Source organism: Ranitomeya variabilis, chromosome 2, assembly GCF_051348905.1.
Source record: "Ranitomeya variabilis isolate aRanVar5 chromosome 2, aRanVar5.hap1, whole genome shotgun sequence".
In the NCBI taxonomy this organism is placed as follows: Eukaryota; Metazoa; Chordata; class Amphibia; order Anura; family Dendrobatidae; genus Ranitomeya; species Ranitomeya variabilis.
In genome coordinates this window covers 854,234,537-854,258,876 of record NC_135233.1, presented here as the reverse complement: position 1 = coordinate 854,258,876, position 24,340 = coordinate 854,234,537, and the positions used below count along the sequence as shown (strand labels likewise).

Below are 24,340 nucleotides of genomic sequence, written 5' to 3'. Positions count from 1 at the left end.
CCCTGCAGTGGAGTAACCTGCAGGTGGCTGATACAAGAGAGCCGAGCCGAGATCCTGTCCAGGCACAGCTGGCGGCTTTACAGAAAACCATGGAATGCCTAGCAGAACAGATGCAGCAGATGCGGGTTCGGGAAACGCCTCTGATATACTCGACGCCAACTAACCCCTCAGCTCCTCTGTCTGCGAAATCACCCAATACCCCAGGAAGGACGTCGACTATTTTAAGACCTGAGGCATCCGGAGGTAAGGCAAGAAGACCGGTTCATTGTTGGTGATGCTGAGAACTCAGTCATATGCAGCGAGATTGCCAGAAGAAACAGCCAGCTGAAGTCCCGGCATCTGTAAAAGAGAGGCCCTTGCAGTAGTTGAGCATACAGCAAAGCAGGAACAAAAATCAATGCCCAAAGTCTGTTTCGAAGATCTGATTGCAGCCAGTCCCACTCTGGAGGTGCAGTTTGCAGGACAGAAGGTGGCGTGCTTGGTGGATACTGGATCGGAGGTGATGACGATGCCAATGAAATTTTTCAAGGTGCACTTCGAAGACACTGTCAAACTAGAGTCGGGACATCTGTTAAGGCTGAAGGCTGCTAATAATGAGGAAATTCCAGTGGTGGGCATTGCATGAATGAAGGTACAGCTGTGCAGCCAGGAGTTGGGAACCAAAGGAGTGGTAATCGTGAAGACACAGGCAAGGCCGAACCTCCCGGTGATTCTGGGAATGAATATCCTGAGAGAGCTGGACTCCCTTCTGTTTGAGCACAATGGTCTGAGGTATTGGAAATGGGTAACACCCCACAAAGCCACTCAGAGAGCCCTGCAGCAGGTGGTCCATTTGTGTGGTATTCAGAAGAGTTTGGCAGAAGGAAGAGTGGTGGGAGCAGTGTATGTTCCATGTGGGTCTGCTGTTGTGATCGCTCGGGGTCAAGAGAAACTTGTGTTGATGCTGGTAGGGACACACAGATAACTGAATGGTGTGGAGGTGGTTTTGGAACCGGTGGGTCAATCTGAAGATACGGATAGTCCAATGATAGTCCGAACGTTGGCCATTGTACAAGATGGAAGTGTACCAGTAAGGTGTCTGAACCTGCAAAATTATGAGCTGACTCTGGCGGTGGGCACTACCTGGCTGATGTATATGTGTGTGGTGAAGGAGCCATTCCTAAATGTCAGCTCACACTGAGAGCTGACCGCCAGACCGCCTGGACCCTGTCAATGCAGACAGTAGCAGAAGAGTCCCCCACACCTGCGTGAAATGGCAGGAAGATTATGGAGATTATGGGAGTGGATGAGTCCCAGTTAATATCCGAGCAGGTGCACAGGCTGGAGGCTACACTGTGGGAATATTAGGCTGCTTTCTCCAGGGGTGATGAAGACTTTGGTTGCATGAATGCAATGGAACTCGAGATACCCACGGGAAACACCCCCCCAATTTGGGAGAGATATTGCCAGATCCCACCGAACCTATATCAAGAGGTCAAGGGGATGATAGCGCAAATGCTGGATAATTGGGTGATCTGCCCGAGTCAGAGTCCTTGGGCTGCCCCAGTTGTATTGGTATGGAAGAAGGATGGGTCCATACAGTTTTGTGTTGATTACCGCAAGCTGAATGCACATACTGTATGTGACTCCTACCCGTTACCAAGAATCGAGAAATCACTATCTGCCCTGGGAAAGGCGAAGTCCTTCTCCACACTTGACCTGGCCAGTGGCTACTGGCAGGTGCCCATGGCGGCTCGAGATCGGCAGAAGACAGCATTCATCTTAACGGTGGGCCTGTACAATTTTAACCGAATGCCCTTCGGACTGACTAATGCCCCAGGAATGTTTCAGTGGTTGATGTAGTATCGCTTGGGTGATTACAACGTCGAGTCCATGTTGATCTATGTGGATGATGTCATTATATTCGGAGACTAGTTTGATGATCAGCTGAAAAAGCTCTGGCAAGTGTTGCACCAACTGAGAGACAATCGACTTAAGATCAAGTCCAAAAAGTGTCACCTGTTCTTGATGCAGATCGAGTATCTGGGGCATGTAGTATCAGCTGAGTGTGTGTGTCCAGCAGCGAGTAAAATTGAGGCCATTTAGGAGTGGCCCAGGCCCAAGACCCTGAGGGAGGTGCATGAGTTTCTCGGTTTAGCCAGATACTACCATGGGTTTGTGAAAGACTTTGTTAAAGTGGTTGAGCCACTGAGAGGGATGGTGCAGGGGCCCAGGAACCAGCCTATCTGATGGATGGACCAATAGCAACAGGCATTTGATCGGATCTGAGCCGCCCTTGTGCTGGCACTCTTGATAGCATATGCACACTTTGACCTACATTTCATCCTGTACACTGACGGGAGTCTCGATGGTCTGGGAGCCATGTTAGCCCAAGAACAGGAGGGGCGTGAGAGGGTCATCGCATATGCCAGCCAGTTTCTTCGGGACACCGAGTGAAATCTAGATAATTACAGTTCATTTAAGCTGGAGATGTTGGCCTTGGTGTGAGCCATGACAGAGAAGTTTGCAGAGTATCTGGCTGGTTTGGAGATTCTTGTGATGACAGACAATAATCCACTGGCGCACTTGGAGAAAGCCAAGCTGGGAGCCCTAGAGCAGAGGTGGGTGGCATGGATGTCCAAGTTTAAACACTGGATTTGGTTCCGTTCTGGTAAAGAGAACTCCAATACCGACACATTGTCACAAGTGACTCAAGGCACACCTGCGCATGTGGTGAATGAAGAACTTGAGGATACTGAGATCCCCGATCCGAGGTGATTTCCTGTGTTCGTGGATGTGGCACGTTCAAGTGGGGTGGCAACATGGGTCACCACAATGCTGGGAAAGACTCGTCAGGAGCAGGCCGATCCACAGGGTGTGGGCTCTGAGCTGTTATGAGTAAAGAAATGGCTGAGTCAAAAGTCCTGGCCCAACGGAAAAGCAAGAATTTGGCTGGGCGCAGAAGGGCAGAAACTGCTATAGCAGTGGGATTGATTGGCCATAGCTGAAGGGGTACTCTATCGCTGGATCTACATAGCGGCGGAGCTGGGGTACCATTGGCAGGTGGTAGTCCCAACTTCAGTGGCTCCAGACATTATCTGAGAGGCTCATATGCGGAGTGCACATTTTGGACCATTTTGGACCACATTTTGGACCTGAGAAGACTTATTGGTGGTTGCACCGGTTCGTGTACACAACTGGCTTAGAAGAAGTTGTGAGAGAGGTGTGTGCAAGGCCCTGCGAATTGAATAAGTCCCCAAAACAGTGGGCTCCTGTTCAGACAATTGTGACCTCTGCCCCGTTGGATGTATTAATGGTTTATTATCTGTCAATCGGGTACTCCAGAAGTGGTCATCATTCATGCCTAATCACGACTGATAATTTTGCAAAGTTTGCCGTGGCTGTTCCCGCCAAGGATCAGACTGCTAAGTCTGCAGCAGAGGCGATCTGTAAGCATTTCATCCTGGTTTATGGGTGTCCCCAAAGAGTGCATTCAGATCAAGGTGCCTGCTTTCATGGTCATCTCCTGACTGAGTTGCTGCAAGTCTATGGGATTCAACAATCGCGGACGATGCCCTATCACCCACAGGGAAAAGGGGCTTGCGAGCGATTCAACCAAACGCTGCTCCAGATGCTGAGAAGGCTGGAACAGAGGCAAAAGAAGTGGTTGACTGAGTTTATCTCAGAACTTATGTGGTCTACAACAACAGGGTCCATAGCACCACAAGGTTCATGCCTTACGCGATGTTGTTCAATAGGCCAGAATGAAAATCAAAGAACTTGGTCTGACTGTACCGGATGAGCCAGGGTATCACACAACCAGTGATTGGGTCCAGGATCACCAGCAAAAGTTGCGAGAAATCTAGCGAATAGTGAAAGAACGTGTACAGGATCATCCCCACCGAGATCGTGGACCGGTGCACGTGGATGAGTTCAAGGTGGGTGATAAGGTGCTAGTGCGAGTCATATGTCCAGGAGGGAAGTTGAGTGACAGGTGGGAGGATAAGCCTTATACAGTAGTGGAAAGAGTGTTTCCAGGGGGAGTGTTTCCAGGGGTGCATCGGACCCTGTCGCATGATGCACCGGAATTGGCTATAGCGGTGTATTTCTGACATACCTGTCTGTCTCCCTGAGTCGTCTGATCCACCAAAGGTGGTGCAAGTGAGCAATGTTGAATGTGACTGTTGGGATGACTATGAGAGCGAACTCCCAGAAGTGCAGAGTCTGACAGAGCAAATTCCAGATGTATCAGACAGGGCCTCTAATGTTACTGTTTCACCAGATATAATGAATGTTCCATTGAGTCCGGCAAGTACTGGCTTACGGAGGTTGGAGAGGAGCACAGCTGTTGTTCTCCTGATATGGTATAATCCTGATGAGTATGTGCTGCATGTGAGTTGTGAGAAGCCATTTGTCGGGACGCCAAACTATAAGTGGGGTGGAGTGTAGCATGTTAATGTTTTCTGTTATAATAAATGATGCTGCAATAAATTAGTTTGGCCACTTGAGGTCACCATGGAACAAGAGAAGAAAGGTAAAATGTGAGGTGGTAAAATTTGGACAGGGAGTCCTGACTGAGAGACACGGAAAGATTGGGAACCAAAAGTGATCCACATTGGACAGTGTGATCCAGAGGGAGCTGCTTCCATGAGTAAACTGGGATGTGTGACCAGTCACCAACTGTTTAGTTACTTAGGGGCAGAACGGTGGCTCAGTGGTTAGCGCTGCAGCCTTGCAGCGCTGGAGTCCTGAGTGCAAATCCCACCAAGGACAACATCTACAAGGAGTTTGCATATTCTCCCCGTGTTTGTGTGGGTTTCCTCCGGGTACTCCGGTTTCCTCACACATTCCAAAGACATACTGATAGGGAATTTAGATTGTGAGCCCCATCGGGGACAGTGATGATAATGTGTGCAAACTGTAAAGTGCTGCGGAATATGTTAGTGCTATAAAAAAAATAAAGACTATTATTATTAGGGAGAGTTAGATAGGATTCGCAGCATCTCCAAGAACATTCCTGCTACTGAGACTACTGATGGCCTGATGGAGACTGTGTGAGCTCCTCTATATCGAGACTCTGGTAAAAACTTGAATGCCATAGGAGAGCTCCGTGAAATACTACTGGGACTGATCTGAATCTTCGCCTGCACCTGTATCAGAGAATTTGGTGACCTAGGAAGCTAATTAAATCTAGTGGCCGGACATCAGAATGTTTTTGCTTTTGTTTGAGGATATTCCAGTTCCAGTTGTTTTTGTTTGAGGATATTCTTTCAGGACGTCCGCTCTGATCGCTCACAAAGAGGACAGTGCACTGTGTACATATTGTGCTGGTTCAAATGATTAGTCGTGTAAATATATATATATATACATACAGTATATACACTCACCGGCCACTTTATTAGGTACACCATGCTAGTAACGGGTTGGACCCCTTTTGCCTTCAGAACTGCCTCAATTCTTCGTGGCATAGATTCAACAAGGTGCTGGAAGCATTCCTCAGAGATTTTGGTCCATATTGACATGATGGCATCACACAGTTGCCGCAGATTTGTCGGCTGCACATCCCAAAGATGCTCCATACAAGGCAGGATGGATCCATGCTTTCATGTTGTTTACGCCAAATTCTGACCCTACCATCCGAATGTCGCAGCAGAAATCGAGACTCATCAGACCAAGCAACGTTTTTCCAATCTTCTACTGTCCAATTTCGATGAGCTTGTACAAATTGTAGCCTCAGTTTCCTGTTCTTAGCTTAAAGGAGTGGTACCCGGTGTGGTCTTCTGCTGCTGTAGCCCATCTGCCTCAAAGTTCGACGCACTGTGCGTTCAGAGATGCTCTTAGGCCTACCTTGGTTGTAACGGGTGGCGATTTGAGTCACTGTTGCCTTTCTATCAGCTCGAACCAGTCTGCCCATTCTCCTCTGACCTCTGGCATCAACAAGGCATTTCCGCCCACAGAACTGCCGCTCACTGGATTTTTTTTCTTTTTCGGACCATTCTCTGTAAACCCTAGAGATGGTTGTGCGTGAAAATCCCAGTAGATCAGCAGTTTCTGAAATACTCAGACCAGCCCTTCTGGCACCAACAACCATGCCACGTTCAAAGGCGCTCAAATCACCTTTCTTCCCCATACTGATGCTCGGTTTGAACTGCAGGAGATTGTCTTGACCATGTCTACATGCCTAAATGCACTGAGTTGCCGCCATGTGATTGGCTGATTAGAAATTAAGTGTTAACAAGAAGTTGGACAGGTGTACCTAATAAAGTGGCCGGTGAGTGTATATATATATATATATATATATATATATATATATATATATATAGGAAAACAAGGTACCCGGAATCTATTGTAATTAAGGTGGGAGGCGGGTGTAAGATTAGATATCTGAGAGGGCCACGTGTCACGGTCAAGGTAGAGCCCCAGATAGGCCCTGTACCAAATAAGGGAGTGGCATAGCTTTGGGGTAATCCTGCTCCTGTCCTCAAAGCATGGTGATTTAGGGGGCGAAATGCGTGTCGGGGTTGTTTACTTATGCTGTGGTGGTGTCTCTGTGACTTGGTAAGGTTATATATGCCACTAACAATATATACACATTTTAGTGGCTTACAATGCCAAACTTGCATATATAACATTTTTATTCCACATTTGTGTTTGTACCTCTGAAGACATAGCAATGATTCTTTTTGACATGGGAGATTTATGTAGTGTTTTCCCTATCTGAGGCAGTATCTAATTAAAGGGATACAAACTTGCATAGTAGACCTTACCATAAAGAATTTTCTGAACTGTATCTGAATCTTCTGTAATTGCATATTTCTGCGGAGAGCCACTACTGTGTGTCCTTATTTTGCACTTGTTTGTGTGTGATTAGTATGTAATATTTTAGGTGCTTATAAAGTACATTTTTAAACACTCCTGTGCTCCTCTTATTTTATAATAATTTGTATTTTGAGGTTTATGGCTGTTGTGACCCATATTTTATTGAGAAGTAAAATCCTGTTTTCTTCTTCAGTTATAAAGAGAAATTGGTTTGGTATCATATTGTGGTCAGAATGGTTTATAGCAGCGCCGTATGCCATTCTCTCATAACGACCGGCGTATCGGTCGTTACAGTAATATCTTCATTTGTTTCATTTTAGATATTGATGAGTGCTCTAAATCTGCAATGAATGATTGCTCAGAAAAAGCCATATGCTCTAATGTGGCCGGATCGTTTTATTGCCAATGCTTGGAAAACTACACGGGAGATGGTGTTAACTGTACAGGTAAGCGACTTACAGGTTATGTTTAGTGATGAGCAAGAGTACCTAAGTACATGTGGGGGTTGCCTGGTTGCTAGGGAATCCTTACATGTAATCAAGCTGTCTAGTAACTGTAAATCATTCAGCTGAGGTAATGAAAACTTAATTTCCGAACACTAACAATAACTCGGAGATCATCCGAGCGTGCTTGGGAAAACCCGAGCAACGAGTACACTCGCTCATCACTAGTTATATTTATTTATGGTGATAAAAAGTCGTTCATTTTGTGCCAGTTTATATTTCAGATAAAAACAGTTACCGTTATAGTTCTGAACTAAAAATGAGAATAAGTTTTGCAGAAAAAACTTACAAAATGAAGTGAGAATGTAATGATATTTATATACATGGTGGGCCATTTATATGGATACATCTAAATAAAATTGGAATGGTTGGTGATATCAATTTCCTGTTTGTGGCACATTAGTATATGGGAGGGGGAAAGCTTTTCAAGATGGGTTGTGACCATGGTGGCCATATTGAAGTCGGCCATTTTGTATCCAACTTTATTTTTTTTCAATGGGAATAGGGTCATATGACACATCAAACTTATTGAGAATTTCACAAGAAAAACAATGGTGTGCTTGTGAATTGGTCATCGTGGGTCAGTTGATAGGCCACCAAGGACTCCCGATCTGACCCCCTTACACTTTTATCTCTGGGGTCATTTGAAGGCAATTGTCTATGCTGTAAAGATACGAGATGTGCAGCATCTGAAACAACAGATACTGGAAGCCTGTGCTAGTATTTCTTCTGTGGTGTTGCTATCAGTGTGTCAAGAGTGGGAGAAGAGGGTTGCATTGACAATCCAACACAATGGGCAGGCAGCACTTTGAACACATTTTATAAGTGGTCATAAACTTGCAAATAATTCCTGAAAGAATAAAGTTATGTTAAAACCAAGCACACCATTGTTTTTCTTGTGAAATTCTCAATAAGTTTGATGTGTCACATGACCCTCTTCCCATTCCAAAAAATAAAGTTGGATCCAAAATGGCCACCATGGTCACCACCCATCTTGAAAAGTTTGCCCCCTCCCATATACTAATGTGCCACAAGCAGGAAGTTGATATCACCAACCATTCCCATTTTATTTAGGTGTATCCATGTAAATGGCCCACCCTGTATATTTCTACAGTTGATGAGTGCAAGCTAAATACAACATATTGTGAACATAATTGCCTCCACTCTGCCGGTGGACACATTTGCTCTTGTAACGAAGGCTACAAAGTGAATGAGAGAACAAGTCCAAGTGTGATGGTGCAGTGCAGTTTCTTACACATTTATGTACAGCTTTTGGTAGCAACTTATTAGCTTTTCAAATACAAATGAAAAAAAATAACATAAAGCAATTTATTGTATGCATATTTTAAAATGTATTCATTAATGAAAATAGTTTCATATACTTACAGATATAGATGAATGTACAAATAATTAATTGCTATGTTCTGAATAAGCATTATCCAGTTCTTAATATACTATATAATACATAGATGTGTGGGGTCATCCAAAGTGAGAGACTCTGGTTGTAATTATTCTCTCCTCAGGATCTGTCCTGAATGAAGGGAACCCTCTTGTAATATTCATAATTTCCCACTAGTTTTTGAGAAAATGAGTTTTTCAAACCAGACATTAAACCCTTCGGAGTTGTTGGACTTATGATAATATTGACCTCTTCCTTGGACACACTTTCAGCTGAAGTGTATTACAGCCCAGAGACCCTCCATCTACCTGTGCTGCAATACGCACTGCCAGACACGAGGCCGGCAGCTGATGTTGGTGTGCCAGTCACGACCGGTGGATGCCAGTGACGTCGTGCGCTGTTCGTGTTGGCACGCTGCAGTCAGCATTTGCGAACAGAAGAGGGCTCTGCACATCGTGGGAGCTGGGGAAGATGACAAGAATGTTTTTTTTTAATGTTTTGGAAAAACAGAATATATTTTACAAGGAAAAGCCCAAGGATGAGGGTCATTATATAAGGAAGGGGCCCTGGATGGGGGTCCTTATAGCAGAAAGGGCCCAGGATGGAGGTCATTATGCCAGATTGGGGTCCAGAATTAAGAAAATTATAACAGTAGGGGTCCTAGGATGAGAGACATTATTGCCAGATAGGTGCCAGCATTAAGGACATTATTAAAGGAAGGAGACAGAACTTGGGACATTATTACAGGAAAAGGACAGGAATGGGGACGCTATTACAGGAAAGGGACAGGATGAGGGATATTATTATAGTTGGGGGACAGGATTGGGGACAATATTACAGGAAGGGGCCAGGACGGGGAACATTGTTATAGGAAGGTGCAATGATGGGGTCATTATTAAACGTGTATGTCATTATAGAAATCTAAAATGATAAAAGCCCTTACATCTGACCATCATGGAGGTGGGGCCCAGGTCTAAATTTTTCTGTTGCCCAAAGGACTCTAGTTACGCCAATGTATACTTTCTGTGGTGCTGTAAAGTTATTATACAATTTCATCATGCTGCAAACAACTATCAGCCTGGGACAACTTCTTATGAACTTCATGAAGGTGGCTGCCATTGCTAAAAACTTGCACAGTGGTTATGGCGCTTTGCTTATTAGATTTTTTTTGTAACACTGCAGATATAGATGAATGCCTGGAAAATGAAAACTTGTGCCCACTCCATTCAAATTGCACCAACACACCTGGTTCCTACAAATGTGAATGTCACCAAGGGTATGGTGGAGAAGACTGCACAGACATTGATGAGTGTACAGCAGAGAACGACTGCAGTCTCTGGGCGGACTGTAACAACACTGAAGGCTCCTACATCTGTAAATGCAGGGACGGGTACTCTGGTAATGGGACGGAATGTACCGGTGAGTATATATGTTCCGTACTTCACGTAATAGATATCCAAAAGCACAAGTGTTACAGCTGGATCTTCCTTATTTCATATATTATTATACTACTAGAATAACCTACTGTATCTATCAGCAAATACATCTTATTTACATGATTTTGCAGACATTGATGAGTGTTCTGAAAATGTCCTTATTTGTGGGGTAAATGGATCCTGTACGAACACGAATGGCAGCTATGAATGTTCTTGCGATCCTGGATTCACTCTTCTAAATGGAACTTGTGAGGGTAAGTAAACGGCTGATGTAATATCACATCACATTATAATAAAGTTCTATTCCAGTGGAAAACTTAACCATGTAGTCTAAAGATGGAGAGAAGAAAAAAAGACAAATAAGATTATTTATAACAACATGTGTTTTTAATTTTACATAGTCTGACCACAAACAATAGTGTTCTAGCCTGTGTAGCACCTAGATCTGATATAAATGGGTAAGACCAGATTTCCAGGTGCACTTCTACTACTAATACCATACTAATAATGTAATTAATGATAATCACGGTACAGTAACATACAACTCCCAGTATAACAATGAGAGAGGCGCTGATGTAAGAAGCTTCTCTAGGACATGTTACATCTGTCACACAGCAAATCCGTCACCTACTGTAGAAATTGTCTAAATAACAATAAATGGTCAGTGGGTTGTTAAGAGTCTCCGATGGACACTCCCATTACTGTAATCATCATATGTGTGATTTTGGTGTTGGATTTACCTTGATTTAATGTGATTCTTAGACTATCTGTTGGGAATTTGTAATTTTTCTCATACAATTAACTGTTTTTAAAAGTATTTTTTGCTTCTCTCAACGCCTTTTTATGTATCATGTTTTTATGTGAAGCACTTCATACTCTGATTTGTTAGGACCTGGCTCACCCACCTCTCCCTGTGTAATTTATGTATCTAAATTAATTATGAAGACAATTTTACATATTTTTTTATTATTATTGTTCCGACTCTTACTTACATCACTAATGATTATTGTCCATAACATTTCAGTGCATTTAGACTAAGCCTTGATTGTGCATTGCTCAAAACATAATGATCTTTACTATATGTAAATACACCGACATTATATAAGAATAGAACAATGTCACACATTCTGGTGACTGATGCAGTACATCTGGACATGTGTTCAGTCTGCACTTCATGGTTTCTTTACCTGTAAATTCACCATTTCTATATGCACAGAGCAGCTCACAGTTGTGCACAAATGTACTTATAAGTCATTGGCAACTTGTCATCCTCGCTGGAGATAACAAACTACAGATATATATATATTGTGGTAGACCGGTTTACTCGTCTGCTCACAGAGGTAGACACAGGCACGTTTCTTCTGCTGGTTTATTTAAGATATGGCATAAACCACTGCAGGCTCAATCAAAATAAACACGGCCGTTCTGGCATAACGGCGTAACGGGAAGACAAAAGATGAAGTATAGCACAGTCCATATGCCTGTGGGGATCCGCCGGCTTTGGATACAATAACTGGGTTCAGTACAGTTTAACACAACACACTTCTCTGGAGCTGCCGACTCCAGACACACTGAACACCGAATGACATAGAAGACAGAGTATTTACCTTCTAAACCCCATCCTGGGGAGGAGATATGGTTAACAGCCACCCACCTGCTCTTCAGTTGTTCACTTAAAAGCCTTGCCCTTAAGGCTATGTGCGCACGTTAAGTATTTGCTCTCAGAAATTTCTGCACGGTTTCTGCATCACTTGGCAGGAAAAAACAATGCGGAAAAACGTGCATTTTTGCTGCATTTTTGGTGCGTCTGCTGCGTTTTTACATGCGTCTTTTGTGTGCCTTTTTGCATGCGTTTTTAGACAGCAATGAAGGCTTTATTGAACTAAATAAAGATATTTAAAAAAAAATGCTTGTGATGTAATTTCTTGGTTCAACACCACCTTTTTCATGCTGATGCAGTGTGGCATCAGGGTAATGGGATTAGGGCTTGGTGTCAGCAGCTGTCATTAACATCTAGCTCTAGGCTTACTAATGAAAAGGTGTCAGCCAGACACCCTCATCACTAAACCGATAAGTCAACACAAACACACACAAACACACAAACACATTGTCAACAGCCTATACAGGAGCGTTAACAGAATGAACGTTCATAGGCTGTAACCAGACAGCAACTGTTAATTTTAAAGGAAAAAAAAGAAAAAAATATTGCTTGGGATCCTGCGTAATTTTAATAACTAGCAAAGAAAAAGCTGACAACTGAGGGCTGATGTTAACATTCTAGGAAGGTGCAAATAGCCATAAAGGTTACCAGGCTATTAATGTCAGCTCACAACTGTTTGCATAGCCTTTGCTGGCTAATTTACAGGGGAACCAAGAAAAAAATTGACATAGGGTCCCCATATAAAATCTAACCAGCAAAGGCTAGGCATGGATATTGGCCCCTCTCAAACTATAAACATCAGCTCTCAGCTGCCCAGAAAAGGCAAATCTATAATATGCACCAAATCTGGCACTTAGCCTCGCTCTTCCCAATTGCCCTGTAGCGGTTTGAAGTGGAGTTCATATTTGTGGGGTTGATGTCACTTTTGTATTGTCAGGTGACATCAAGCCCACAGGTTAGTAATGGAGAGGCCTCTATAAGACACCTATCCATTAGTAATCCCATATTGATATTGTCTAAAAAACACACACCCAGAATAAAGTCCTTTATTTAAAATAATGACACAGACTCCTTTAATGAATCTTAATTAAACTATACTTACCAAATGCCTAATCCACCAAAGCCAATGTCTCCTGCAACAAAAATAAAATAATAAACCACAATAATCCTCACCTATCCGCATAGAAGATAATTCATAATGTCCCACCATAATCCTGATCTCTAAGGCTCATTTCACATTTGCGTTGGGCAGAGCTGCGGAGGGCTGCGTACTTCCCCCATTAAGCTCCACCCACTGCCGCACCTCTTCCATTCAGCTCCACCTACGTCTGCATGCGTCCTGCATACCTATCTTTAACATTGGGTATGCAGGCCATGCATATGTATGCAGATGTGTCCGCATGCACCATTTTGATGCTGTGTCGAACTGCATCGAACGCAACATGATGCATTTTGTTGCGGTCGGCACAGAGTCAAAACGACGCATGCAGAAACATCTGCATACATCCCCATGGCCTGCATATCCAATGTTAAAGATAGGTACGAAGGACGCATGCAGATGTAGGCGGAGCTGAATGGAAGAGGTGCAGTAGTGGGCGGGGCTTAACAGAAGAAGTATGCAGCCCTTCACAGCTCTGCCCAACGCAAATGTGAAACCAGCCTAAGGCAGCCGGCGATACACTGACAGGAGGCAATTGCTCCCGCAGTGTATCACTGAGCTGCCTTGAGAGAGGTCCCCAGAGTTCATCAGCTGATCAGCTTCAGTAATCGCCTTTACGGCACCACTGCTGCAAGGGAAAGTTCTAACGCAGCATTGCCGTGAGTGCACAAAAGCTGATCAGCTGATGAACTCTTGTTAACTCTCTCACGGCAGCTCAGTGATACACTGCGGGAGCGATTACTTCCTGTCAGTGTATTGCCGGCTGCCAGGTAGCGCAGTCACATCTCCAGATGTGACTATTCTACACATGAGATCGCCATGGGACACTCTGGATTACGTGGACTATGGCAAACAGGTGAGTATATGTTGGTTTATTATTTTACATTATTTCTAGGAGACGATGGCATCGGGATTTGGCGTTAAGGTGAGCATAATTGTTTTTTATTTATATTTGAATGTGTATGTAATTCTTTTACTTTTTTTCAACTGTGAGCACAGGCGCCAGCAGATGAGACTTTGTCTCCCATCAGCGGCACCTGCTGTCACTGCCCGTTGCGAGCAGTAGTCTCATCAGCCCACATCTGCGGGTCATAGTCACAGCTGCGGGGTCATGCTGACATCTGACAGCATGATCCTGCAGTGCTCTGACCGAGAGTCTGCGGTAGCGTTACCACGTGTCACAGTCACAGCTGTAGGGTTACGCTGACATCTGACAGCATGACCCCGCAGCGCTCTGACCGATGGTGTTACCAGCAGTAGCGTTACCGTCGATAAAAACCACCACAGATGACAGCTTGGGAAACACCATAGGAAGCTGTTAAAACGCAAAACAAAAACAAAGTAAATTCACAGAAAATCTGCAAACATTTTTATACCTACATTTTTGCTGTGGATTTGACTGACTCAATTGAAGTCAGTGGGTGAAAAGCGATGCAGAAACGCTCAAAGAATTGACTTGCTGCAGAAAAAAATCCACTGCAAATACTGAAGGAAATTTACTGATCAAGAGCACAATACCTCAGGATTGTCATTGAATTAGCTGACATAAGGATTCAATAGAGTTTTTGGCACATTTCTGTGTGGAAAAAATGCTGTGAAAACGCATCAACTGTGTGCACGTAGCCAATTAACCCCTCTCAGCACTTAGTGTGCTGGAGCAAACTTACAGGTTTCAAGTCACTGAAGCTAATAGTCTCAGTGAAACATATCTCCCCTCCATTACTTTGCCAATGACTTTGTAACATATCTCCCCCTGGAAGTTTTGGCACCTTCAGTTGTCAAACAGGGAAGTCTAGACAGGCTATTTGCCGTACAGTGTAGCTTCCCGGGCCTGTCCTCCACATGAAAACTAAAGTCCTTGGGCACTAGAATCCACCTAGTCACCCAGTCATTCTTCCCCTTCCTTTACCTCATGCATCTCAGCCGCGCTGACATTAGCCTGAACTTCCGGCCTAACAGGTAGTACCTCAGCATGTCAATTGCTCATTTGATGACCAAGCACCCTTTCTCTACAATGGCATAGTTCTTATTTCAGGATTAGAGTTTCATACTCAGGTATAGGACTACATGTTCATCCCCATCTATTTCCTTGGACAAGACAGCTCCCAATTCGACCTCAGAGGTGTCCATCTGGACCATGAACTCCATCGTGAAGTCAGGTGTGACCAAGACCGGCTGTTTACATGAGGTGAAAATCAACTCCATCTTGGCTTCAGGGGACCATTTGGCCATTGACATCTTCATACTCCTACGATGATCAGCCGGGGGGTGGCTATCATGGCAAATTTAAGGATAAATCACAGATAGTATCATACAGTTCCCAGAAATGCCTTAACCTGCTTTTTATATACCTGTTGCAGCCAATTCTGGATTGCCTCCACCTTCTTCATTTGTGTCATTATTTCACTCCTTTCGATGAAGTAGAATTTCCCCATAGCGCACTTCTCTGAGTTTATGGTAGACCTTGCCTTCCTCAGAGCATCTTGTACCACCTGGACCTTCTGTAGGTGACTTCTCCAATCTGGGCTGAAGATCACAATGTCATCCAGGTAAGCTTCAGCATACTTTCTGTGAGAAGCTAGGATCCGGTCCATGGCCCTCTGGAAGGAAGCTAGGGCTCCTTGCAGCCCGATTGACATCCCGGTATACTGGAAGCAACCGTCAGGTATTGAGAAAACCGTCTTCTCCTTGGCATTTTGGGACAGGAAGATTTGCCAGGACCCTTTCATTAGGTAGAGGGTGATTATATATCTGGCTGACTCTAGCATCTTAATGAGTTCATCAACACAGGACATTGGATATGCATCAAATTTGGATACCTCATTTAGCTTCCTGTAATCATTACAAAAGCGCCATTCTCCATCAGGCTTTGACAACAGGACAATGGGGCTGGACCAGCTGCTCTTTGATTCCTCGATGACTCCCAGGCTCAACATTCTCCTCCCCTCCTTTGAAATCACCTCGCGGCAGGCTTTGGAATCCGATACGGCTTTTGGTTCACCCGCACATGCAGTTCCGTCAGGATTTCATGCTCCACAACTTGGTACATCCTGGCAACTCTGAAAACAGGTCCCGATTCCGCTGCAGCAGTTTTCAGCCCTGTTGCTTCTTGGCCTGTGACAGTATCTTTGCTACTCTGGCATTCTCAACTCTGGCTTCAGGATTGGCCATTAGGCATGTAGCTTCCACTGGTTCCCTGTCTCCTTACAGTTTGAGCAAATTGATGTGGTACACTTGGTACAGCTTTCTTCTCCCTGGCTGTTGGACCTTGTAGTTTACATCACTCAGTTTTTCGACCACCCCGTATGGCCCATGCTACTTGACCCGAAATTTGCTTTCGACCGTGGGCTAAACCAAGGCTTTTGCCAGGGCTAAACTGTCTCAACCTTGCTGCCCAATTATAGCCTCTTGCCTGGGCCTCTTGTACTTGAAGGAGGCTTTCCTTCACAATTGTCTTCAGCTTCACAATCTGGTCCTGCATCTGGGCCACATGCTCAATGATGCTCCAGCGGGGTGTAACCTCTGCTTCCCAGGTCTCCTGGGCAATATCCAGAAGTCCTTGAGGATTCCAACCGTATAGCAGCTTGAATGGTGAGAACCCCGACATTGGAAGGAAGTGGATAAATCTGTCTGTAAAAACTCAGTCAACCATCTGAGCTGGAATGGAGGACTCTGGCTGCAACACTTCTGTACTAGATGTAGTAGGTCTAACATTTGGGAGCGAGGGGGTTTGTCACCACAATACGCCCAGTGGTGAACACAGCCATAGTCATTCCTGAGTGTGCCAATATCTCAGTTTTTAATTTCGCATTCTCCTGTGCATCCTGTAAGGCCAGGTCATATTAAGCTTTTTGGGGTTCACCAGTTAAATAGGGGGCCACTGCTCCTGCGGCAGATTCTCCCGCTCAGCTACCCTTTCGAACACAGTCAAAAATGCCTCAACATCATCACCTGGGGTCATCTTTTGCATGGCTCATCTTACTACCTTAAGGACTTTGTCATCACCTGGAATTGGGGGAGGGGTTCTGGTCTCCCACAAATCGCATCTGCATGCAACTCAATCTGCTGTTGCTGTTGTTGGAGCTGGTCTTGTTGCTGCTGTTTTTGGAGCTGCTGCTGGTGCTGCTGTTGTTGGATCTGTTGCTGCTGCTGCTCTTGCTTGGTCTGTTGCATAAGCAGCTTTCTTGTCTCCTGATGTGCTAGCTGTTGATGCTGCTGTGCTTTCACAAGGTGCTTAATCAGGTTCTCCATGCTGTCTGACTTTGCTACCTGGCTAACTGCCAACTTCACTCAAGACATGCAGGGCATCCACAGTAGACACACGCGCTCCCTGAGGAAGTTGTCCGTACTTTTAGAGCCAACTGTGGTAGACCAGTTCACTCAGCTGATCACAGATGTAGACACAGGCACATGAATACCAAAAGACACTAAGTGTAGTGATTAAGGATAATCACAGTGACCGTTATAGGTCAAGTGCATATAACAATAGGCAGGGACATGCAGGCTAATGGAGTCAATTACCTGGATATTGGTGGTGAAATAGTACCTCACGTTCAAGGCTTTTTTCTTTGGTTTTTATAATAATAATAATTTCCAATGGTCTTCCATTCTTTCCTGTACAACAGATGTTAAAGATGTTTGGTGTATATAATTACCACACTTTTCTTGGGCACTTGTGGTAAACATCTATTGTTGTGTTCAATACGTGTGTTCAATAAATAGTCCACATACTTGCAGGGATCCGACCACTTTGGATGCAACAACCGGGTTCACTACAGTTTCACATAAAACAGTTCACCGCAGAAGCGTCAATGCACCAGATGGGCTAATAAAGTCCCTTTTTTCATTTTATTTTTTAGAGGGTTGCCTGCTTTTCTTACATAATAGATAGATAGATTATAAATACAGTAGATATTGCTCACTATACAGAACACTCACATATCTTATACATAAGACTTATCGACAGCAAATAATATATTACAGATATGACATACACAGTACATTATACTTATGCATGTAGAACAGCAGTGGGAGTCTGTCAGCAACTTTTTTGGCGGGAGCCCTACAGGTGCCCCTCCTTCCTCTCTTTGGTGAAGATGGGAAAAGACAGGACACAGAGCACAGAGGGGGGAGAGTGCCCCGGGAGAGTGACCCCTGCAGTCTTCCTGCTGGAGCCTGTGTAGAGCAAAAGCAGCTGATGAAAATTAATTGCTGTCTCCCCACAGCGCCCCCTTTGGTGTCTATCAGCTGGCACCCCGTGCCACCACACTAGTCGCATATAGCTAACGCCGGCAATGACACCAGCCATAGTTACAAGGGCAATATAAATGTATATAAGTAGTGAAATTACCCCAGAGATTTTGTATTACCTTATGTGTGTGTAAAATGAATGAAAAAGTAATAAAAATAAACAAAACGCACACCACAGTCAATCCAAATCTGTTACTATTTCCGCTCCTGTGAAAAAAAAAATTCAAAAGTGTGTCTGATATATAAAATTAATTGTCAAAGAAAGGAGAATTCTGACTTAAAAATAAAAACGAGTTTTGCAGATGTAATTTTCAAAACATAGTTAGAATGTAATGATCATGTATATGTGTTTTTACAGTTGATGAGTGTATGCTAAATACAACATATTGTGAACACAATTGCCTCAATTCTGCCGGTGGACCCATTTGCACTTGCAACGAGGGCTACAAAGTGAATCAAGAGAACAAGTCCAAGTGTGATGGTACGGTGTACTTTCTTATACATTTACCGTATATACATCTTTGGTATCAACTTAGGTTTTCAGACACACAAATTAAAAAATAACTTAAAACAATTTATTTTACACATTTATTAAAATGTAGGTATTAACTAAAATAGGTTCATATATTTAGTAACCAGACATGAAACACTTCAGGCTTGTTGGACATATAATATTATTGACCTATTCTTAGTATAGGTAAGCAATATTTGATTGATGGATGTCTGACACACTAACTGATCAGCTGTTATTAGGTATGACATGGATGTAATATTGAATGGAGTTAAACAGGACAGCCCTGATCAATGTGTAGTTCACACTACCGAGATCTGCAGATCTCTTAAATGAGAGCTGATCTGCTGTACTTGGAAGCAGCTGCTACACATCGAATGGAGCCGTGATGTTCAGCTCTATTCACTGTTTGCAGGAGGTTACCCTAATGGAGCTGATCAGTGAAGGTGCCAGGTGTCAGATCTCCATTGTTCTTATATTGATGACCTATATTTAGGTTAGGTCATCAATATTATATGCGCGGACAAACCCTGTAATATTTATTAACTTCTCCTCACCATGTATTTTATATTATATTAACTATGTTCATAATAAAAAACATATGTGCAGGGGTGTATTATTCCAGGTTGTGACCGTGATCAGAATTGTGTCTAGGTCAGGAGTCATTATACCAGAAGGGAGTCCAGGATTGGGGAGATTATAACAGAAATAGGCCCAAGAAAGAGGATATTATAACAGGAACAGGACTAGGATGAAATACATTATTACAGGAAGGGGACAGGACTGGGGACATTATTCCAGGAAGATGCAATGATGGGGACATTATTACATGAGTATGTCATTATAGAATCTAGAATGTTACAAAGGCCCTTACATCTGACCAACATGGAGATGGGGGCCCAAGTCCAAATTTTGAAAGGGGCGCATGGGACTCTAGTAAGTCCAATGCATACTTTATGTGGTGCTGTAAAGTTATTATACAATTACATGATGTTACAAACAACTATCAGCCTGAGACAACATCTTATACATATTATGGAGGTGGCCGGCACTATTACAAGCCTGTACAGTGGTTATGGCATTTTGCTTATTAGATTTTTGTTCTCAACACTGCAGATATAGATGAATGCCTGGAAAACGAAAACATGTGCCCACTCCATTCAAATTGTACCAACACACCTGGTTCATACAAATGTGAATGTCACCAAGGGTATGGTGGAGAAGACTGCACAGACATTGATGAGTGTACAGCAATGAATGACTGCAGTCTCTGGGCGGACTGTAACAACACTGAAGGCGCCTACATCTGTACATGCAGGGACGGGTACTCTGGTAATGGGATGGAATGTACCGGTGAGTATATATGTTCCGTACCTCACGTAATAGAGATCCAAAAGCACAAGTGTTACAGCTGGGCGCTCTGTACTGACCTTCCTTATTTCCTATATTATTGTATAACATCTAGAATAACCTACTGTATCTATCAGCAAATGCATCTTCTTTATATATTTTTGCAGATATTGATGAGTGTTCTGAAAATGTCCGTGTTTGTGGGGTAAATGGATCCTGTGTGAACACGAATGGCAGCTATGAATGCTCTTGCGATCCTGGATTCACTCTTGTAAATGGAACTTGTGAGGGTAAGTACACGGCTGATGTAATATCACATCACATTATAATAAAGTACTATATCAGCAGAAAACTTACCATATAGCCTAAACATGGAGAGAAATAAAGAAGGACAAGTAAGATTATGACAACTTGTGTTTTACATATTAAATGGTCCACAAAATATAGTGTTCTAGCCTGGGTAGCACATACAGGTGCATTTCACAAAATTAAAATATCATCAAAAAGGTAATTTATTTCAGTTCTTCAATACAAAAAGTGAAACTCATCATCTAGATAGAGTCATTACAAACAGAGTGATCTATTTCAAATGTTTATTTCTGTTAAAGTTAATTATAATTATGACTTACAGCCAATGAAAACCCAAAAGTCATTATCTCAGTAAATTAGAACACATTATAACACCAGCTTGATAAAATGATTTTAACCCCTTTCTGACATCTGACGTACTATCCCGTCGAGGTGGGGTGGGCCCGTATGACCACCGACGGGATAGTACGTCATACGCGATCGGCCGCGCTCACGGGGGGAGCGCGGCCGATCGCGGCCGGTTGTCAGCTGCATATCGCAGCTGACATCCGGCACTATGTGCCAGGAGCGGTCACGGACCGCCCCCGGCACATTAACCCCCGGCACACTGTGATCAAACATGATCGCGGTGTGCCGGCGGTATAGGGAAGCATCGCGCAGGGAGGGGGCTCCCTGCGGGCTTCCCTGAGACCCCCGGAGCAACGCGATGTGATCGCGTTGCTCCGAGGGTCTCCTACCTCCCTCCTCGCCGCAGGTCCCGGATCCAAGATGGCCGCGGCCTTTCTTGGTCATATCCGTCAAAGGTTTAACAACGCTAGAAAAGTTAGCGATAAAACGACGGTAGAAATTAGCAAACCCCAAGAACTTCTGAAGACTCTTAACAGACGTGGGTTGAGTCCAATCATGAATAGCTCGGACCTTGACTGGGTCCATCTCCACAGCAGAAGGGGAGAAAATAAAACCCAAAAAGGAAACCTTCTGCACTCCAAAGAGACACTTTGAGCCCTTCACAAACAAAGCATTATCACGCAAAACCTGAAACACCATCCTGACCTGCTTTACATGAGAATCCCAATCATCAGAAAAAACCAGAATATCATCCAGATAAACAATCATAAATTTATCTATATACTTCCGGAAGATATCATGCATAAAGGACTGAAACACTGAAGGAGCATTAGAGAGCCCAAAGGGGATCACCAAGTACTCAAAATGACCTTCGGGCGTATTAAATGCAGTTTTCCATTCATCTCCCTGCCTAATGCGCACAAGGTTGTACGCACCACGAAGATCTATCTTGGTGAACCACTTGGCACCCTTAATCCGAGCAAACAAGTCTGACAATAGTGGCAAAGGATACTGAAACTTAACAGTGATTTTATTCAGAAGCCGATAGTCTATACAAGGTCTCAAAGACCCGTCTTTCTTGGCCACAAAAAAGAATCCCGCACCAAGAGGGGAAGAGGATGGCCGAATATGCCCCTTCTCCAAAGACTCCTTGACATAAGAACGCATCGCGGCATGCTCGGGTACAGACAAATTAAATAATCGTCCCTTAGGAAATTTACTGCCAGGAATCAAATCTATAGCGCAGTCACAGTCCCTATGAGGAGGAAGAGCACTGGACCTGGACTCACTGAATACATCCTGATAGTCACACAAATACTCAGGAACTTCTGAAGGAGTAGAAGAAGCAATAGACACCGGCGGAGAATCGCAATGAATTCCCTGACAACCCCAACTCGACACAGACATAGCCTTCCAATCCAAAACTGGATTATGGGTCTGTAACCATGGCAGACCTAAAACGACCAAATCATTCATTTTATGCAGAACAAGAAAACGAATCACCTCCCGATGTTCAGGAGTCATGCACATGGTCACTTGTGTCCAATACTGCGGTTTATTTTCCGCAAGTGGCGTAGCATCAATTCGTCTGAGAGGAATAGGAACTTTTAAAGGCTCCAGGACAAAACCACAGCGCTTGGCAAACGACAAGTCCATAAGACTCAGGGCAGCACCTGAATCCACAAACGCCATAACAGGGTAGGAAGACAATGAGCAAATTAAAGTCACAGACAAAATAAATTTAGGCTGCAAATTACCAATGGTGACAGGACTGACAACCTTGGTTAGGCGTTTAGAGCATGCTGATATAACATGTGTAGAATCACCACAGTAAAAACACAGCCCATTCTGACGTCTATGATTTTGTCGTTCGGTTCTAGTCAGGATTCTATCACATTGCATTGAGACAGGTGTCCGTTCAGACAACACCGCCAGAGGATTAGCGGATTTGCGCTCCCGCAAACGCCGATCAATCTGAATAGCCAACGCCATAGAATCATTCAGACTTGTAGGAATTGTGAAACCCACCATCACATTCTTAATGGCTTCAGAAAGGCCATTTCTGAAATTTGCGGCCAGAGCACATTCATTCCATTGAGTAAGCACGGACCATTTCCGAAATTTTTGGCAATACACTTCAGCTTCATCCTGGCCCTGAGAGATAGCCAGTAGAGCTTTTTCTGCCTGAATTTCAAGATTAGGCTCCTCATAAAGCAATCCGAGCGCCAGAAAAAACGCATCAACATCCGCCAATGCCGGATCTCCTGGCGCCAACGAGAAAGCCCAGTCCTGAGGGTCGCCACGCAAGAAGGAGATAAAAATTTTAACTTGCTGAGCTGAATCTCCAGACGAACGAGGTTTCAAAGATAGAAACAATTTACAATTATTCCTAAAATTCCTAAATTTAAATCGATCTCCAGAGAACAGCTCAGGAATAGGTATCTTAGGCTCTGACATAGGACTACTAACAACAAAATCCTGAATGCCCTGCACACGTGCAGCAAGCTGATCCACACTAGTAATCAAGGTCTGAACATTCATGTCTGCAGCAAAGCTTCAAGCCACTCAGAGAAAAAGGGGAAGGAAGAAAGAGAAGAAAAAAAAAACAAAACTCAGAACTTCTTTTCTTTTAATCCCGCTTCTGAAATGCATTAACTATTCACTTGGTCCTGGCATACTGTTATGATCCCAATGGCAGAGGATCTCAGAGATTACTGCAAAGTCTGCAAACATAAATACCAGCTCATAGGGAAGTGGTAACTAGGCTGACCATATACCTGATCCTAGCACAAACAACTAACAGTAGCCGGGGAACGTGCCTACGTTGATTCTAGACGTCTCGCGCCAGCCGGAGAACTAACTAACCCTGTCAGGGAAAATAAGACCTCTCTTGCCTCCAGAGAAAAGACCCCAAAGTAATAATACAAGCCCCCAACAAATAATAACGGTGAGGTAAGAAGAAAAGACAAACGTAAGAATGAACTAGATTTTAGCAAAGAGAGGCCCACTGACTAATAGCAGAAGATAGTAAGATGACTTATATGGTCAGCAAAAAACCCTGCAAAATATCCACGCTGAATATCCAAGAACCCCCGAACCGACTAACGGTGAGGGGGGAGAATATTAGCCCCCTAGAGCTTCCAGCGATATCAGGAATCACACTTTGTACAAGCTGGACAAAAATATGAACAATGCAAATAAACAAAAATAAGAAAGCAGGACTTAGCTTATCTTGCAAAGAACCAGGACCTGAAGACAGGAGCAAACAGAAATGAACTGATTACAACGATGCCAGGCACTGGACTGAGAATCCAGGAAGTTTAAATAGCAACACCCCAGGCCTAACGAACCAGGTGAGTACCAACCTGGGAAAAGACAATCCAAGTGCCAAACCACTAGAGACCACAAGAGGGAGCCAAGAAGTATAGTTCACAACAGGTTAGGGTTAGGGCTAGGGTTGGGGCTAGGGTTGGGGCTACAGTTAGGGTTGGGGCTAAAGATAGGGTTAGGGTTTGGATTACATTTACGGTTGGGAATAGGGTTGGGTGTGTCTGGGTTAGAGGAGTGGTTAGGGTTACTGTTGGGATTAGGGTAAGGGGTGTGTTTGGATTAGGGTT

At 43.9% G+C, this 24,340-nt stretch overlaps 1 protein-coding gene across 1 annotated transcript in view; it reads left to right on the top strand.

Annotated features, from left to right (window-relative positions):
- LOC143803981 (uncharacterized) overlaps positions 1-24,340 on the top strand; it is a 521,136-nt gene that overhangs the window by 60,443 nt on the left and 436,353 nt on the right. Inside the window, exons 31-36 of the mRNA XM_077281733.1 lie at positions 7,119-7,244; positions 9,883-10,119; positions 10,268-10,390; positions 18,564-18,686; positions 19,833-20,069; positions 20,234-20,356. Of these exons, the coding sequence (XP_077137848.1) occupies positions 7,119-7,244; positions 9,883-10,119; positions 10,268-10,390; positions 18,564-18,686; positions 19,833-20,069; positions 20,234-20,356 (969 nt within the window). The remainder of the gene's footprint in view (positions 1-7,118; positions 7,245-9,882; positions 10,120-10,267; positions 10,391-18,563; positions 18,687-19,832; positions 20,070-20,233; positions 20,357-24,340) is intronic.